The 19,308-nt window shown below is 44.6% G+C and overlaps 2 protein-coding genes across 5 annotated transcripts; one reads left to right on the top strand and one right to left on the bottom strand.

The window, feature by feature from the left end:
* Nucleotides 1-153: 153 nt before the first annotated feature.
* On the top strand, nucleotides 154-16,565 carry LOC6554078 (organic cation transporter protein). 4 transcript variants are annotated; one of them, XM_026981439.1, is made up of 8 exons: nucleotides 5,124-5,179; nucleotides 9,898-10,165; nucleotides 13,619-13,899; nucleotides 13,958-14,185; nucleotides 14,249-14,507; nucleotides 14,727-15,144; nucleotides 15,210-15,716; nucleotides 15,818-16,565. In XM_026981439.1, exons 3-8 carry the CDS (start codon nucleotides 13,801-13,803, stop codon nucleotides 16,062-16,064), a joined length of 1,758 nt encoding a protein of 585 aa, XP_026837240.1. In that variant the 5' UTR covers nucleotides 5,124-5,179; nucleotides 9,898-10,165; nucleotides 13,619-13,800; the 3' UTR covers nucleotides 16,065-16,565. The 4 variants fall into 4 exon arrangements, with proteins under 4 accessions (XP_026837251.1, XP_026837247.1, XP_026837240.1 ...); XM_026981450.1 differs by lacking the exons at nucleotides 5,124-5,179; nucleotides 9,898-10,165 and adding an exon at nucleotides 154-506; XM_026981446.1 differs by lacking the exon at nucleotides 9,898-10,165 and having other exon boundaries at nucleotides 5,113-5,179.
* A 300-nt stretch (nucleotides 16,566-16,865) lies between these two features.
* Nucleotides 16,866-19,203, bottom strand: LOC6554079 (organic cation transporter-like protein). The gene is made up of 5 exons (XM_001979481.2): nucleotides 18,966-19,203; nucleotides 18,352-18,794; nucleotides 17,875-18,292; nucleotides 17,314-17,820; nucleotides 16,866-17,228 (listed from the first exon to the last, which is right to left on the bottom strand). Exons 1-5 carry the CDS (start codon nucleotides 19,106-19,108, stop codon nucleotides 17,102-17,104), a joined length of 1,638 nt encoding a protein of 545 aa, XP_001979517.1. The 5' UTR covers nucleotides 19,109-19,203; the 3' UTR covers nucleotides 16,866-17,101.
* Nucleotides 19,204-19,308: the final 105 nt, after the last annotated feature.

Genomic DNA, 19,308 nt, shown 5'->3' with positions numbered 1-19,308 from the left:
TCTGAATGTCTTGGGTATCTGGGAGTCTCTCGCGCGCTCGCTCTCGCTCTCTACCTCTCTCTTTCCCGCCGTGGGTGCGCATGAGTCGCGACAACGGTGACGTCACTCGTGAAAAGCGTTCGCGCTCTCAGCTGTTTTGGACCGCCAGCTACGCGCACATGGCGCTACGGCGGTATTGTGAAAACACAACTCGCATACATTTTCATTCGCTTGCCTCGTTTTCCGCAGTGCAGAGCAGAGGCTGAGCGAGCGGTTGACTCCTGCCTTCAGTTGGGCTACTTGGTTCAGTGTACGTCGCGGATTGGCAGGATAAGCATCGCAGGACGCTGGCCGAGATGCCGGGCTCGATGATACTGGTTCCTGGCAGTGCATTCGTTTATTGCCCCAAGGCGTTGAAGCCCTTGGCGGCGTTGCCCTGGGATATCTGCTCGTAAGCAGTGGTCCGTTGTCCTGGCAACTGGGAGTTCATAACCAGTCCTTGCGGCGGTCAGGACTCGCATCTCTGGGTGAGTCAATTAGTGTGCTGGCCCTCGTTTCATTTGTCTTTATTACTTTCATAATTAAAAGAGCATTCGGCGGTATCAGCTCATCCGTTTGACCTTTTGCGGCTTGCTGCATTACCCATACGCCCCGTGGTCCGACTTCCTCAGTGTCGAAAAATGACCAAAACACCTTAATTAACCTAATGCAGTACATTTCCACTGCTGTACGAATTTTATTTAATTTAAAAATGAAGTGAAGGTATTATACATGAATGATTGGCGCACGAATAAATCACAATTAAACACATAATACTCACTTTACACGTTAAAAATTATGTTTGAAAATGTAAAATGCTAAACTTTTGCTTACTACTACTGTACGAAATGCTTTTCTTCGAAATTTATTTAATTTAAAAACAAACATTCTCGTTTTCTAAGAGTTATTTAGACTTAGACGTGAATATAATCACAATATAAATCACAATTAAACACATAATACACACTTTGCAGCTTAAAACGTAAGTTTGCAAATGTAAAATGCTGAACTTTTGTGCTGCAATCGATGGCGGGTAGCAATGTTGGCAATTATGTTTTGTTTGGCGCCGTGCAACTCCCCCTGCCCCTCATCCAGATATTGATTTTTAGTGCCGGCGCCGGCACATACTCGTATTTGAGCAACCAAAGTTGAGGCTCCAATGTCCCCCAGCCGTCAGGAACTGCAGCGCCCTTTGTGCGTTTTGCCGGGGGAAGGACTTCGCCAGGGGTTCGGCTCTTTGTGCTGACAGACAGTAAGTCCCACTAACAGGCAACGATTTTTATCAGTGCAAGAAGACCACGAAAGTTGTCTCCTTTTTACGGCAAAAGGTTCCTTGAACCGCAGCGGAAGGGACAATTGCTTGGGGAAGGGAACTTTGGCCATGAGATGGCAAAAAACTTTTGCAGCTTTCATGCTAATGAGATTGATAATTTTATTGATTTAATAATTCCGACTAAGTGAGTCACTCTTGCAATCCCCACAATCCCCATTGATTATTATTTCATTTCCGTCGTGAAATGACTGCCATCGCTTAAGCTTGGCCGTTTTAATCATTTACAAATACGATGGATTTGCCCAGTCGCCAGCTGACAAAGTGCCGCCTGCCTGTAATTACCCTTGAGGAATATCCTGACCAATATTCCACCCAGTCGCCCCCACCGTCTCCCATTACACATGTGCTCACATGGACCCCCCGATGTCCCCAAGTTGGCGCTAAATAATGCACAGCAACACAAAGTGTTTCTAGTGTTTCTAGTTTCGGTGCCGCCAGCTCTGTTTGCTCCACTCGGAAGACGCCGACATGACATTGAATAATGATGTTGTGAGCTGTGAGTTGGCGTTATTAATGCTTTCTCAGGCGTAAATGTGCAATTTTTGAATAACATGGGGCCATCAAACTCAGCCCGACAACTCACTTAGGACGAGCACACATTTTTGTGTTCTCAAATGCAAAGGAAACAGGATACCGGCCTGTTAAATCAATGAAGTGTGCGAAATACGTCCTGTGAAAGGTCAGGGATTTGCCGAGGATGTCACATTCACATTTATATTTTATTTGTATCAAACGCACGTCTTTTTAACACTCACTAGCATAACTTTTATGTACACACCGCAATGTGCTAACAATTAATAAATCACCAGTTTAATAGCCTTATTCACCTTTCCATTTCACTTTTCTTCACTGAAACCGCTTCAAACTGCATATTACGAACTAATTGCGCAAATTGCGAATGCACAGTGTATGAAAACGAACATTTCCGGTGCTGAAAGAGATTGATATAGGCGAACGATAACATTAAATCGCAAATTTAATTTGTGTTTTTCAATCTTATTCCATTCCGTGTTTTCCTCACTAATAAATAAATAGCAAAGGCACCAATTTGCACCGCCCATTGTTGGGCTATCAAAATACAGAAGCCACGAAAGAACAACAAGTCAATAATGAACGCAGTTGCCTTTCAACTTTGAGCATAATGGGAGGAAATCAAAGAAGCGTCGAGTCGCCGAATTTTCGGCCTTTGTATGCACTTTCCAAGCTTTTCCTTCATGAAAATTCATATGCGTGTATATCACTGCGGGGCACGCGATTTGCGTGCTTATAAATTAAGGCAACGTCTGGCTGTGTATTTTCCGCTGTCCTCGAGCAGCTCTATAAATAGAGCTGACCCCCTGTAGTCCCTCAAAGACATTCGATGTTGGGTTCCGAGTTCCGAGTTGCCAGTTCCCAGTTCCATTTACACGCCAGGAGAGCCTCAATCGCGCATTCCAAGCAGCCGCACTTGTCGCTTTTCCCGAGTGCCGGAAAATGTATTGGCAGAATGGTAAACTTGATGGCAGTTTTCAGTGCTTATGCATGGACCACACACAATGCTCGCTGATGATTTATGAGTCTTTGAAATTGGCACCGAGGGACTGATTACGGATCTGATTACCATGGAGAAAGCTGATCGGGTTTCGTTTTGGGATAAACAACCCCAACCTGCGTCATTCGACTCCTAATTAGTTTGTTTTCCCCCACACTCGCATCTGAATTAGCGATCGAATAAATCCAAGCTTTTAATCAAAAACCCAGCATGAGCATAACTAATTGCGAAGAGCTGCAATAACAACCAATATAATTATATAAGGATTGGCAGTAGATTCATTTAATCTGTTCGCTTACCTCTACTTAAAGTTTCAACCATAAACGTCCGCCAGTAAATAAACACATTTTTTTAGTGGCAGCAATTATTTAAAAAATATTTATGTATAAATCACCTGCCAACTGTAGACTTTAAGAGCAACAAACATTTAGCTTCTAGTTCCCGCCATAAAATCAGCAGAAATATTTAAGGAATAAGAAATTTAAGTATTAGTAGTATTAAATTTATTAATTTCTAAGTGAATGTCTGACGCACGATGGGATGAAGCAAAAATATCATATTATCTTATTTATTTACTAGCTGGAATTTCATTTCAATTAAACTGACTCCAAGTATGTCAGCCATAATAATAGCATTTGCTGAAGAATCGTTGGCTGGTCAAAACGCAAAGAACCCATTAACCCTTCTACAAAGTAGTGCCAACTGCTCCAAATGCATTCTCAGTGCAAATATAGAGTACAAGACTAATTATAATCCTACATAGTATAGGTGGCAAGCTGCGAGAGTCAACAAATGAGTAAGCAGATTCGTTAGATGCCAAGAATCGAAAAATCCCACGAAAATAAAGAATTTCTGCTCAATGTGAAGGTCGCTGTGGGAGATGCACTCGTGTCACGAATAAACAAATAAAGAAGTTTCCTATAGAATTTGGGGAATAAATATTATTTCGTTCGGAGAACGACGAACCTAAAAATTAGTCGGTTTTCTGTTTTGTTTTTGAAATATTCACTATTGCTTATATATGAAATGCGTAGCAAGCATTCAGATAAAGCTCGTTGACATTTTGAGTACTTATCTGAATTTTTCTCTTCGGCCGAGTGGCGATGAATGCTAGCAAACAAATCGGAGGCACAATGAAGGCAAACAGAACAAAAATTAATTACATTTGGGCATTTGTAAAGGGAACACACGACTACTGACGTCATTGGTTTGGGGCCAGACACTCGGAAAACAAACAGAAATCAAGCGCAAATCGAACCGGTTCCGTTTGGTTAAATCGAAATTCATATAATAAATAATTGTTAACAAAGAACTGCCATAATCAGATTCATTATTGTTGTTCGCACCGACTTTGCATGCAGTTCATGCTCGGCAGCTCTCCTTTTGTTACTTTTACAGGTAGGATGGGGTTGTTCCTATCTTTTAACTTTTAATTTCCATTCCGATTTTGTTATTTTTAAAAAGTTTCTTTTGTATTCACCTGTTATCAGGTTATTGCGATGTACGCATCGCATGGAAACGCACTTCGAAGTTGTAAATACCCATTTTGACTCCAATCTGTTTTCTAAGGATGCATAAATGCGTAATTGTTTGCAAGGGGTTGGTATCTATGAAGTCCAACTGCTGGAAAATTGCATCCCTCTGTGCGATCTTGCATAGGGGATGCACCCTGTAAACCAGGAAGACAGCTATAGCAGCTGAGAAGAAACAAACAGAAAGAGAGAGAGAACGTTAAAGAGCAAAAGAGCACTACAACAAAACTGAATTCTAGTCGTACCCTAGTTGATCACAAAATCAGTGGGTATGACGGTGAGATCATTCGTTTGGAATATAAAATATATTGCAGTATTTAGGTTCGACCGAGTTTTTCATCCCAGAACGAATTTAGATCCCTAAAAATATGAACACTAATATTAAACACTGGGGTTACATAGAGAGTGGTTAATATAATAAATATATATAAAATATATATATATATATATAAATATAATATATAAACAGAGATGAATGAGTTTCATACAACTTTGGGGATATTAATATTAAACTATGAACCAATACTTCAATCTCAATCTTATGAAATAGAACTATAGTAATAGTAATAGTAATAGTACTGTTTTGCCTAACTTAAGACACCTAGTGCAACGTATTCATAGGGTATCTTTCAGTCGAGGCATCTCGACTAGCCCCGTACTTGCCGTAGTTTTTCTTTGGCAAAGTCATGGCCGATATTTCGAGTACCTGACGAGCATTGAACAGTCGCACATCGGCGCTTGCTCAGGAACGGAACCGGAAAATCGGTAAACGCATCCGCGGAATTTTCGAATTGCAAGTGCAACGCCTTGTATCTATTGAGTACTAGACAGGCCACTAAGTAAAGGAGTCCATTCCGGTGGCTCGGTAGATCCCAATCAGTTGGTGTTTCGGTGCTTTGAGTGAATTGGCGGCTGCCAAGTGCAGCATGGCAACAATTAATTGACGGCAATTGAAGTGCAGTTGGCGATCGGGAAAGGCAGCGCGCAAAGAGTTTCTCGCAGGCGAGTGGAAAGTTTTGCATTCGATCTATTTATTGCCGCTCTGTCGCCAAGTGTCGACCCATATAAATAGCAATTAACGAATTTATGCAATCGACTTGGGCCAGTTGTGTGATTTCATGCACACAAATATGTTCGTGCGCACGTGTAGGAAACTGTGCCCCTTAAAAATAGACCCAATGAATGCATTCTGTTTGGCTTTCTATTTATTTCCCATTTTCCGACGCGGCCCCACCCCCCACCCCCCGCCCATCGAACCGGTTTCAATTTAGCCTTTCTGGATCGCGACCAAGACACACGTTCCATTGGCCTTGGCCAATATAGTGGCGAACTGGTACTTCTGGGATAGCCAACTCAAGTGGGCGGGGCAACTGAATGCAACTGAATGCATCTGAATGCCAAAGGCATTTTCTCTGCGGGAAGCACAGGGTCCTTGTTTCCCAGCTCATATGGAGAAGGATTCGCGGGAGTTGAGTGCGTAAATGCTGAAAGGAGAGTGCTCTGATGTGCAACGGAGGTATTTGGCTTAATCAGCACACTTGTGTGCTCGGAAATTGCATAAATATCAGCGGGAAGCGGCGATACTAAAGAAAGCTATGATTGTATACCCACTTTATTTACGATAAGCGCGAAATAAATTGACCCACCGTGGTTAAAGATGCCAGCCGGCAAGACAGTCCATATAAATAAGATTCCCCAAAGAGAAACACCGATTTCCGTTTGTGTGTCAGGGCCGTTATCAGATATTATATTTTTAAATTCCGAGCAGCAAAATAAAAAGAAAGAAGTGAAGAGTGTGAAAGATTCAGTACCTATTCGTCTTCGAATTAGTACAGAAAACGCTCCAGCTAATTGATTGCACCATTCCAAGACTCTTGAGATACAAAATATTTCCGAGTGCCGCCTGAGTGTCGCTAGGAGTGCACTCCACATTCAGAGTGCCGTTAGAGTTGCACCTGAGCTGCAACTGCAGTTTTTGCACTGCATTATCTCGGGGCAACCAGTTGGATCTGGTATGGAGATACACATTTCCACGATAATCTTGATTGCATTCGTGGAAGCAGTTTCCTTGGTGCTGGGGATCGCGTAACTTGTTTTGATTTTCGCGTTCCCAACTGGTTTTTATTTTGAGAAAGACCCCTCCAGTGACATTTGACCGATAGATCCGAACCCAAGCCACTGACTCCCATTTGTATCTGAGCGTTAGTACATAACTGCCTGAGTGCCGTATGATTGATGCATGCTTGTATGTCCGTTTAATTAACCATCGATTATGCGCATGTGTTTTCTTGGCATAAATTAAAGAACAAACAAATAAATTAAAGCAAAAGTTAAGTCACGTTTTCGACTCATTTGTATCTGCTGCGGATGTGTGTGCGTGTTTGCTTTGTGCGAACGATAAACAGAAATACAAGTATATATAGTTTGAATTTAATTTTAACTTTTTATGCCGGAGACATCGTTGCCAAGCTCGTTTGGCTTTGGATTTGTTTTGTTCCATTTTTATTTTTTCTGCCCACTTTTTGTTTTCCGATTGGGGGTCAGAGCGTTTAGTTTTGCGCTTTTTTATGTGTCTGGCGCGGAGAAAGACTCGCCCAACGTGTTTCGCGATCGAAAGTCTGTCATCCAGCCCGATCGTAAAATGTTAATGCGTAGTCTGGGTGGATGTGGGATCCGGGGATCTGGGGATCTGGGCAGCTGGCGATCTGTTGTCTATGGCTATCAGCTGATTGCCGCCAGCTGCCAAAGGTAGGCCTTTGTGCGACCTTTTGTGTGGGCCATGCAATCCGACTCATACCGGTTCGGAAGAGCTCCCTGCCCCCAGAAGCCCTCTGATCAATTTGTTTTGTCTCCGGCCAGAGCTGCCCCCACTTGTCGATGGAATATTCCCAACATTTATGCTGGTGCGCCACCCAGCCAGCATATATCTCGAATGTATTTGCATGTGTGGATGGAGATGCCATGACATCATTTGCATAGCCCATATCGGGATCCATCTCGGGTGACTTCGATCCAATTGCCAGCATTTCTCGGTGAGTCGGCACTTTCATTCATCGATTTGTTTATGCAACAATTGATTGTTGTGTTTATGTTTGGCCAACCAATTAAGTGCTTTTCTTAGATTTTGATCTTTTTTTGGCGAACGCATTTGTATTTCCGCGGTGGGTCAAAAAACTGAAGTCCCCAGGCTTACGTGAAATATGATAGGTATATGATAGCTTGGACTTTTGCTGGAACTTCTGTTCTAAGTTGACTAATCGAAGCAAATAATACCTTTCTTAATACGCTGAAGTATTTTGATCTTTTTTTTGTCGAACGCATTTCGATTTCCGCGGTGGGTCAAAAAACCGAAGTCTCCAGGCTTACGTGAAATATGATAGGTATATGATAGCTTGGGCTGGAACTTCTGTTCTAAGTTGACTAATCGAAGCAAATAATACCGTTTTTAATACGCTGAAGTATTTTGATCTTTCTTTTGGCGAACGCATTTCGATTTCCGCGGTGGGTCAAAAAACTGAAGTCTCCAGGCTTACGTGAAATATGATAGGTATATGATAGTTCGTGCTTTTGCTGGAACTTCTGTTCTAAGTTGACTAATCGAAGCAAATAGTACCTTTTTTAATAAGCTGAAGTATTTTGATCTTTCTTTTGGCGAACGCATTTATATTTCCGCGGTGGGTCAAAAAACTGAAGTCTCCAGGTATGATAGGTATATGATAGCTTGGGCTTTTGCTGGAACTTCTGTTCTAAGTTGACTAATCGAAGCAAATAATACCTTTCTTAATACGCTGAAGTATTTTGATCTTTCTTTTGGCGAACGCATTTATATTTCCGCGGTGGGTCAAAAAACTGAAGTCTCCAGGCTAACGTGAAATATGATAGGTATATGATAGCTTGGGCTTTTGCTGGAACTTCTGTTCTAAGTTGACTAATACGCTGAAGTGTGAATGGTGAAACGATCAAAATTCCATCAATGCCAGTAGTGAAATCTGCTCGATAAGAAAACCATCAAGGTTTTCCCCTGACTTTGAGTCCATTACATGCCCTGCCATCACGTTCTCAGTCTAGGGTTTCATGTTTTTTCCAGGAACGCTGGGTATCATTCGCGCCTTATCTCCCAACTATAAAAATGAGGGAGCAGCATGTATACACTCGTAGACTCTATAGAGTTCCGAGAGGAACCGCCAATTTTGGTATTTATGGAGCGCTGGATTAACGACACTTGAAGTGCTCGAAGTGGCTTTTTATTTCGGGGCAACGGTAATTTCGTAATTTCATGGAGAAAAACTGCTGACGCCATTTGTTGAGCATACGCCGCATTGCCCCACGGTCGATTGTACGAGTCGCGAATGCGAATGGGAATGGGAATGGGAATGGGAGCTGAGCCCGTGCTCATAATTGGTTACAACTGACACAAACCAGTCCGGATCGGATGGCCAACTCGAAGAGCGAGTGGAGAGCAGGGAGAGCGCGCTTTATCAGTGGGGGAGAACGCGTTCTCGCTGGCGAGTCCTCTTATCACTCGCATCTCGGACCTGGGGCTTCCCTTACCCCTTCTTTGGATTCTTCGGAAAAGTGGTTCCGGCCTGCGGCTATACGACGAATGATGCGCTATCTGGCCCTTAAAAGTGTAGTTTGCTTAAGAATATGGGTCGTATTACTCAGAGCTGTCTAGCTAAATACTACAACTTTTGCCCATTCTGCGACGTAGTTGTGGGATATAAAGATATTCCATACAAAGAAACGGCGGCTCGTTTCTAAAATTCACTTTTTTTACTGCTCCCGCATGCGAGCCAGTAAATCCCATCCAGCAATCCCCTCCAATTATTAACCCATGAAAACACTTTGTTACGGAGGCGGAGGCATCTAAGAGGCATCCAATTGATGCCACCAGTTTGGTTCATGTATTTATATGGATATATTTATATTCATGGAAATATACGTTTTGATTGGCCGGCAAACAAAAGAAATTGTGTCATTAAAGCTTAATCAGCAGCAAACTATGGCAAACATTCGAATCAATTAATGGTTCGCAGAAGGGAAATTCGATGTGTGGTGGATGGCGTTTTTAAACTAAAGTTGATGAACTTGGATGGGCACACAGTGAGAAAAAGTGAAGTGCGCTAAATAAAAATGCTCTTCGGTTTACTAATTGTAATTAGCCTGAAACCCACTTAAAAAATTTGTATATTGTACTGTACAAGCGATCGCGCACTTTCAATTTGTTTAAAACGAGAGAGAGGGAAGGAACTGCTGAAAGAGAGGGGCAGAACTTATTTTCTTCAGTGCATAAAGAGCTGTTGAACTTTAGTACGGTTGCAATAGCTCGATAAAGAAGTCGGTACCACATTTCTTTCCGTGTGCGACGGGGAAACACGAGTGAAAGGGATAAAGTGCATTCTTTATTTAAAAAGGGGAGAGCGAGAGAGCAGCTGCGTGGTAGACAGAGAGGGCAGAACCAAGAATACGCCGCTCATTTTCAGTTGCAGCTTACAGTTGGCAGCGAAACTTTGCTGGCACGCGAAAGCATTTATAACCGACAACATGATGTGAACTTGAAGTCAAAGCGAATCCAATTGTCACGCGAGCAGCAGCAAAAGATCGCGAGCGAGGCCCACAGCTGATCGCTGAGTGTGGGTGCGAGTGAGAGGGAAAGTCGCTCAGGATCCGCGGAAGAACACAGAACACAGAGCACAGAACAAATCGCTGCGTCGCGTACAGTGCGTTAAAGTGTGTAAAAACTGCCAATTAGTAAGTTCAATCTCTATGGCTATTATAAAATCAATTTTCGAAACATTTCGCAAGTGTGTGTGAACAAAATCAGACTCCACAATAGTTTATGGTACCAGGGAATTTCGGTTTTGCGTGCTAAAGTAAACCGCCGAAGAAACCACAAAATTTGAACGGTTCAAGGAGCCAGCTGAAGGAAATAAACAGTGAAACCCAAATATATACGCACTTTTTACTAAATAACATTAACGTGCATTCGATGCATTTGAAATCAAGCGCGTGTTTTGAGCGATTTTCAATAGTAAAAAAGAGTATCTTTCAGAAAAGAAAGCGCCCAGAATATATTTCTTAAGCAAGCTGAAAGCCAGACACCAAAACCTCCTTTGTTTGCTTTGTTATACGGCGGGCAGGAAAACCTTTAGCGCAAATATGTTTTTAGTTAAATTCCGCTTAGCCATAATCTAGGTGCTGTTGATATTGGCCCAACAAATTAATACAGCCCAAAGACGGCGTTGGCAATTCTCGCCCCTGATTTGTTAACGCCTCTCGATTTAATACTCGCTTCTTTCGCCGTTTACTGTTTGTTTTTCAAGTAGGTGCTAAAGTTAGCCAAAGCGTGTAAGAGGATCTGCGGAGCATCACATAAATGCAGCTTAGTCACTGAGCTCGGACAACAGGGCGTATGCGCGATGAGTAATGGCTGCTTTGAAAGGGCCAATGGAGCCCTGTGCCTTCTTTGTTTCTTTGTCAGACAGTCAGGCAGTCAGACAAAGAAAGTGGAATGGAAATGCCAATATTTGCAAGTGCACATTTTCCGGGTCTCTTGAAGATCATACATCTGGCAAGTACAGTTGGCCAAGATCGAAACGAGCCAGCCAGCACGTGTTTGCCTTTTTTGGTTGGGGGAAAGTGCGATAGGACCGCGGCGGCATTGAGTTTTTATTTTGGCTACGCACCTCGATTTTCGGCTCCTAACTCGTTAGCACGTGGAAGTCGGCTACTTGAGTGTACAACGTCTGAAGTTGGGCATTATCTAATCGTAGGCTGGTGGCCGTATGCCTTGTACTCGCCTTACCCACTTGATTGGGTTTTAATTGCATTAGAGCATTAGCCATGGGCTTTGATTCCTGATTAGTGTTGCCAACAAATTGATGTATATTTATGGCGCTCTGCTCATTCACCTTTAACTACCTGTGAGCCTCAAGTGTGCAATAAACTGTCGTCTACTCACTGCCGACCAATTTTTATTGATCACAGTATGATTTTTAATAAGTCTGGCTGCAGTGCTCCCAATCGTTTAAGTTAAAGTAGATGCATGTTTCTTTGTTTTCATTCTTGCACCGCGCATTTAAATGTTAATCTTTGTTAAATATAGATTCTACGAGTGTCCTCGTAAAAGTTTGAAAATGGCGCAGGTTCGTAACTGTGCGGTTATGACTACTCTTAAAAACTGAAAATAAAAGGAATCCAAATAACGAATGTATGTAAGATATAGTGAAACGATCGTATGAACCAATGCTACAGTTTGAATGAGTAATTATCAAAATGCCATAATGGAGTGAATCAGCCAAGAATTTCCCCTCACAGCGATATTTTCAGCGCTGAAATTGTCAAACGCAGATGATAAACGCTGCCCAACCTTTTATTTATAGGGCAAGTTAATCAAAAATGATTCCGAGGGGAGTTTGTCTTAGGAATTAGCAGGGCAATCCGATCACAAGGGTGGAGTATGGAGTATGGGGATGTAAATCAAATGAAATCGTATCGAATCCAATCAAGTGTGCGCCGTGCGGTCGCTCGTAAAAGGCCCAAAAAATCACAAAACTCGAGTTTTTCACAGGTTTTGGATTTAATTATGACCTGTTTTCTGGTCCGCCTCTGCTGCGCGAGCAGAACAGCTGTTTGCCGCTTGCCGTTTTTAATAAACAATCGTCGGCGCTGGGCAGCTCAGTTTGTGAGGAGCGTTCGGCGGATACACATCGCACTCAACGCTCTTGGCCAGCTCGTCCCAGCGGGCCTAAACGGTTCCGACAAGCGCACTAGCCACGGCACATAGCGGAAAAGCACTGCTCATATTTTCACAACGTTTCATTCGAATCCAGTTGAGCGTGCGCGTTGTTTTCGTGGTTATCCAAACAGATAAATATTTGCCTTCCCCTCTGGAAATCGGGCTGCAAAAACAATTTAATTTTTTATGCCCGCGTGTGCGTTTCTGTGACAGAGCCATTGAACTCTGAGATATAGAAGATATTTGGAAAGACATCACCTACATCCCCAAACAAATTGCGCTCGGAACATTTTCTTTTTACGCTGCAGGAATTGCTTAATTTATTCTTTTGTTTCGCCTTATCTGTTGTGTTGACTGGTTCGTAAACAAAATTGTGGCCAGAGTTTTCACTTTCCACATATGTAAAAACAAAAGGTAAATACCACTATAAACGCATGAATTCAGATTCTTAAGGTGAACCGATTAAACATATACAAATATTTCGGTTCGGCCTTCGCAGCTTTCGACACTCGACAGATCTGTGTGTAATGTGTAATTAGAAGGAACCTTGGATCCGATTTACAGAGCTTACAAAAAGTGGTTCTTAGAGGAAAAACCAGTTGCACGAGGCGACCCACAAATTATTCATTTAATTCGCCAGCATGTAAATCACTAGTGCCGAATCCGACACGCTGTTGTCGAGTGTCCAACTCCAGAGCAAAAAGCATTCCGAGCAATCCAGTCGGGCATCGCGTCATCTATTGAAAGTCGATTCTCGTACTTGACAACAGTCTCCGGACGGAGCTATGGCCCTTGCAATAGTCAGGCCTCCGCCTCCAACTGGCACTTTTTGGGGTTTTATCTAAATGAAGGCCTGTATAAATATTTGGGCAGCGATAAGTCCATGTAACTGGGGACCCGCTCTGGTGACCTTAATTTCGGCTCGTCCAACACGCCGAACGATGTTTGGCCAAAGTCTGATCGCAGTTATCTTCGCTCCACGGTAGTCAATTGCTTATCTGGGCTGGCGAATCGTGTTCAATATGGTCAGCTCAGCCTCGAGTGGAAATGTTGTTTTCTGGAAATCGATTTACTCGCGAAACTGCGCCCAGCGTGCTAAGTGAATTTATTTATTTGCCTATTACAATTATTTGAAAGCAATTAGCAAACGGGATTTGCTGACAGAACGTGGCTAGACCTAAATAAAGTTAGTTCGTCCGAGGCCGATAAGAAAAGATTGTTGCTCGTAGTACGAAATTCCACGAATCTGTTACCAGATATTTGTATCAGCTTTGTGAACTCTGCTGAGGTATATTTATGTAAGCTGCGTACCAAAGTTCCTAGCAAATTTCGAAATTTACACAATCAAATGAGCTGAAAATATTCATTTGGTTATTTGTTTTCTGCCTACTTTGATCCACAAGATAATCTATGCTGAGAATCGTTCATTGACCCAAATACTGACTAAAACCCGCTCTTCATTTCAGACCAAGCCAAAGGAACAAACTCGACAACCAACAATAAATTGTGATACATCACATGTGAACTCCGCCGGCAATTGGGCTGGCCTGCTTTCCCAAAGAAATAGGCGTTCATAGAACCAAGGCACAACCATCCATAGTAGATACTCGTAACCCAACTCACTGAGCGCCAATTACACTCATACAACATGGACTTCGACCAGATTCTGGCCAAATGTGGCGACTTTAACCGCTACCAGTTCATGATACTCGCCCTCTTCGGGTTCATTAATATCATCGTATCGATGGTGAGTGCGGATTCCAGCCTATGGCCTCAAGTACTTACTGAGTTTCTTGGCATTGCAGCATTACTTTACGCAGACCGTCATCAGCTTTGTGCCGGATCATTGGTGCTATCATGATAAGCTTGTGAATATGACATACAAGGAGATCGGGGATATCTATGCTCAGTTCGAGAATCCCTCGTGCACCCGGTTGGAGGACATCAATGGCCACAATGCCACCGCCAGCAGCAAGCCCTGCGAGAAGTGGATCTACAACTACGACTTCGGCTACAGAAGCATGAACACAGAGGTAAGTCTGGCTTACTGCTGCGATCCATAGAGATGAATGTAAAATCTAACGATATGGTTTTAGCTGAACTGGGTCTGCGACTCGGCGTACAAGGCACGTATTGGGCAGTCGCTGTTCTTTATTGGCTCCGTGGTGGGCACACTTTTCTACGGCCTGCTGTCCGACAAGATTGGCCGGGTTCCCGCGCTAATCTTGTCCAACTTCTGCGGCTTCGCCGGCGACTTCTCCACCATTTTCACCAAGAGCGTGGCCACATTCACCCTCTGCCGCTTTATTTCCGGCCTGGCAGCCGACACAAACTTCTACCTGATGTACATTATAGGTAAGCAAGCTATACAAATGGTTCAAGCAGCAGGTTCCTGTGCCCTGTTTGCCCTTAAAGTTAGAATAATAATAATTGCAACAGTAGTAAATCATAATATTTGCACGTATTACGCGCAAGACGTGCTAAAAAGCAGTATATCTTGTGAAAATCTTTAGACCTTTAAGTACTGCATCTAGGATTGACAGATCTTTCGAATGACTTACTTTCTCCGTGCAGTGCTCGAATATATTCGACCCAGCATGAGGACCCTGGGCCTCAATATGGCCGTGGGTCTATTCTACTGCCTGGGCCTGGTCTTCACTCCTTGGCTGGCAGTTTTGGTGGGTCACTGGCAGATCTACCTGGCCTGCACCTCGCTGCCCATTCTGCTGGTGGTGCTCTACTACTTCGTGGTGCAGGAGAGTGCCCAGTGGCTGGTCACAAGGAATGACATCGACGGGGCCATCGTGCGGCTCAAGCGGGTGGCCAAGTTCAATGGCTGCCGGGTGAGCCAGGCGGACTTCGACGAGTTCCGGCGCCACTGCCAAATGACCCACGAGATGCTGGGTGGCGACGACAAGAAGCAGGCCACTCTGCTGGACATGTTTAGGACGCCGCGCATGCGCAAGAACACACTCATCCTGTTCTTCAAGAGGTGGGTTTACATATAAGGAGAAACGGAGTACAAATACTTATCTCTGGTATTCCTCTCATCCACAGCATGGTGATCACCCTGTGCTACGACGCCGTCTCGCGAAACGTGGAGGGCATGGGCATCTCCCCCTTCATCATGTTCTCGCTGAGCGCCTTGGCAGTGCTGCCCTCGAGTATCCTGCTGGTCCTGCTGCAGGATCGCATTGGGCGCAAGGGCATGGCCTCGGGATCCTTGCTGGTGGGTGGACTCTTCACCGCCGCCGCCGGCATCGCGATTGCCTACCAGCAGCACAGCCACAATGCCATTCTGCTGGCCTGTCTGACCATCGCCGCCCGCTTCGGAGTGGCCATCTCCTACGAGAGCGGATCTCAGTACGCCACCGAGCTGATTCCCACCTGCGTGAGGGGTCAGGGCGTGGCGGCAGTGCACGTGGCCGGATTCGCGGCCTCCTTCCTGGCGCCCTACATCCTCTGGCTGGGCACCTTCTTCAAGGCGGCGCCCTCCATCATCCTGGGTGTCCTGTTCTTCGCGGGCTCCTTCGTCTGCCTGCTGCTGCCAGAGACGCTGAACAGGTTAGCATTACACTGATTGATCGGCAAAAATGGATGATCAAGGATGGATGTAGTTTTGATTATTGTTAGCTGTTATTTTACTAATCCTCTCGTTTCTGCAGGAGCCTGCCCACGACCATCGAGGAGGGCGAGGTGTTCGGAAAGGGCGAGCGGATGTTCGACTTCCCGTGCCTGCACAGAAAGCACGACGACGAGGAGTCCGATTCCGAGCTGGAGAAGTACAAGCGGAAGCACTCCCTGATCGACGCCAAGCAGATGCAGATGGAGTCCTGCTCGAACGGGAAGCGCAAGCAGTCCTTGATCGACGCCGATAACGAGGAGCAGGCCCTGAAGGACGCCAAGCACTGAGGGGCGCCACCCCGTCCTCAGTAGTTCGTAGTTTAGCTAACCAATTTCGCCTGGATCCTAAGACTAACTCGGTTCGACGGCCAGTTGGGTGCCTGCAACATTTGTGCTCAGTATGCAGAAGCCTTTCTTATATACTTATGTTAGAGTGTACCCTCTTAATTTTATATATACGATATACCTACTCTAGTTTTAGTCACCTTAGGGCGTAGATGTACATTTACTCTGTCGAAAATTGATGTTTTTCAAAAATGCTGATTGTGTATAAAATGGAATCGTATAGTTAACACTTAAGCGGCACAAAATCACTTAACTGAAACCAATTGAATACTTATCGTAAGCGTTTTTCATAGCTACATGTACATAAGTGCGACACTACTTAGGCCAGTAACTGAATGTTCTATTTTGGATTTTGATCTTTAAGCAAGTGAGAGCCATTAAGCAAACTGATAATAATTATTTAAAGTTAGAAAGCCACTTATAAAATATACAAATGAAAACCAATTGTCCCGCCGTCTTTAAGCTATTTTCTGGGGTCTTTCATTTCGGAAATATAGAATTGCATATATACACTCTTCTACCTGTAACATACTTTTCAATGAATCTTGTATATCTAAACTAGTAACTTAACGAGAAGCCGGTATAAAGATGGGACAAAAAATGACATTAATAATAAATAAAAACATTTAATATTTAGCTGGGGTTTTCCGTGAGTCAGTCGACATTTCTATGTACTTTCAAATATTTTAATTCTTGGCAGTGCTGATTTATGAGTAAGATTAAAGTAAGGTATCAGTAACCTCAGTTATTTTAAAATGTATATATTTATTGTGAAAAAAGGAGTGCGTCATATATTCATACCAGTTCTGTTTCGGATATATAGGATTATATAAGTGTACTCTATACAACGGTTTTGGTTTGATTACTATGCATCCTTCACATGAGTAACAACTATCAGACCATTCGGTTACGGGGGTCAGCACTTCGTTGACCCCATCATCAGGTTAAGTGGCTAAGTCAGCTATCAGGTTCATCGTTCTCTAGGGTTCAGACTCTTGGTCCCCAAGCTCGGTGAGACTTTCGCGGCGTTTGTGAAAGCAAGGGAAGTACAGGCAGCTCTCGTTCATCGCGAAGCGCTCTCCGTCGGCCAGGGTTTCGGGTAGTTTCCTAGGATTGATGGAGGACACATGTAGATGAGCCACAAAGTAATGAAACTAGCTGTCAATATCCCTAAAGGACATTGTTCACCTACTTGTGCAGCGTTTCGGGGAGCGTGAGGCAGAGCAGAGCACCCAGGAACATAAGAACGCTAATGAAGATCGAGGGCAGGGGCTTGTAGTACTGGGCCAGGTAGATCACATAGAAGGCCAGTGAGCTGGAGGCCAGGCCCACCACATGGATGTTGGACACCGCCTGGCCACGCACGCTGGTGGGAATGATCTCCGCCGCGTACTGGATCTCCGCATCGTAGGAAACGGTGGAGCCAAAGCGACCCAGGCCCACCATTAGTGCCAGCAGAACAGCGTTCTCATTGGGATCCAAAACCGCGATCAGGAAGCCAGTGGCCGCGGTTATGATGGCTCCCACCAGCAGGGCTCCACATGCCATGCCCTTTCGCCCAATCTTGTTCTGCAGCAGTAAGATGGTGAATCCCGCAGGCAGGTAGACACTGGAGGTCAGTGAGAAGAGCTTGAAGGGCGAGGAGCCCAGGCCCTCCATGTTCCTGTTGATCACGTCGTAGGACAGTGTGATGATGACCCTGAAAACACGACGTCTGCAGTTGGATCTCACAAAAGCAAGGGAGTAGACTTACGACTTAACCAGCAATGTGGTGGTAAAGCGGCGCAGTCTGGGAGTCTTGAACATTCCCAGGAAAGTATCCATTTGCTTGTTCAGCTTGCTCTCCTCGTTCATCTTCTCGCGGTAATGCTTTACGAACTCATCGAACACCGAGTCCTCAACTTGACGGCCATTGAACTTGGCCACTTTCTTGAGGCAGGCCACCGCCTCGTCGTACTTCTTCTTGGTCAGCAGCCACTGGGCACTTTCGCAGATCAGGAGAGGGTAAGTGAGGACTCCCAGGGCTGGAAGAGACGCCAGCCAGAGGTAGCGCCGCCAGTTTCCAATCCACATGGCGATCCAGGGCGAGGTCATCAGTCCGAAGCAGTAGAACACAGCCAGGATGATGTTCAGACCAAAGGTGCGGCGCTTGGGACTCAGGTACTCGAAGACTGGCGGAAAATAAATCGGTTACTTTGGATAGCATGAATGGCTAGAATGTCACTGTTACCCAAGATGTACATTAGGTAGTACATGGTATCCGTGGATAGTCCAGACACAAAGCGTGAGAAGGCGAACCAGGGCAACGTGTGCACAAACGAGGTAATGAAGTCTCCAGTTGCACCGGATATGGACGCCATCAGCATAGCCGGCAGTCTTCCAATGTGGTCAGATAGCAGCCCGAAGGAAATGGTGCCCACCACCGAGCCCAGGAAGAAGAAGGATTGGCCCACCGCCGGCTGATGGGACTTGTCGCAGACCCACTTCAGTTCGGTGGTTAGACTCTCGTAGCCGTTCTCCCGCTCGAAGATCCAGTCCTGGCAGGACTCACCAGAGGCCACTCCGGTTCCATTGATCACGTCGGAGAGCAGAGTGCAGGAGGAGTGCGAGACGTTGGAGTAAATGGCTCGCAGCTCCGCGGCTCCCAAGCCCATTAGGTCATCGTGGGAACACCTATAGGATCGGAATAATTTAATTTTAGTTATGTTATTTCACCGAACAAAGTACGAAATAAGAAATGAAAATAGAGGATTAGGTGGTAATTCTCTTGTCTTAAATTAAACTTCAAAATTATTCATTATTTTAGCTATAGAATTGGGAATTGCTCTTTAATTTAATACTTACCAGTGCTCAGGTGTGAAGGTAATAAGGGTCTGCGAGAAATAATGCAACGAGCTGAGAATGTTCGTGTAGCCGTAGAGAATTAGAATGACAAACTGAAACCTTCCGAAGTTTCCACACTTCTCAAGCACGCGGTCGAAGTCCATGGTGATCTCTTCCAGGAACCCTACTTGGCCGAAGTATCTATCAACTTTATTTTGTTTATGCGAATCTTCCCAGCAACGAGTCAACTACATTCTGCTGGTATGCGCAGTGTTTTGAGGCCTCCTGGGATCGGCAGCTGCCTTAAATAGTATAAAGATATAGGCGTTGTGGCTGATTAGGGCGGGTAATTAGTGGCGCAGAG

This window comes from Drosophila erecta, unplaced genomic scaffold (assembly GCF_003286155.1).
Source record: "Drosophila erecta strain 14021-0224.00,06,07 unplaced genomic scaffold, DereRS2 tig00000000-arrow-pilon, whole genome shotgun sequence".
NCBI classification, from domain to species: Eukaryota; Metazoa; Arthropoda; class Insecta; order Diptera; family Drosophilidae; genus Drosophila; species Drosophila erecta.
Note: the sequence above shows the minus strand (reverse complement) of the source record. Positions and strands in the feature narration are given on the sequence as shown.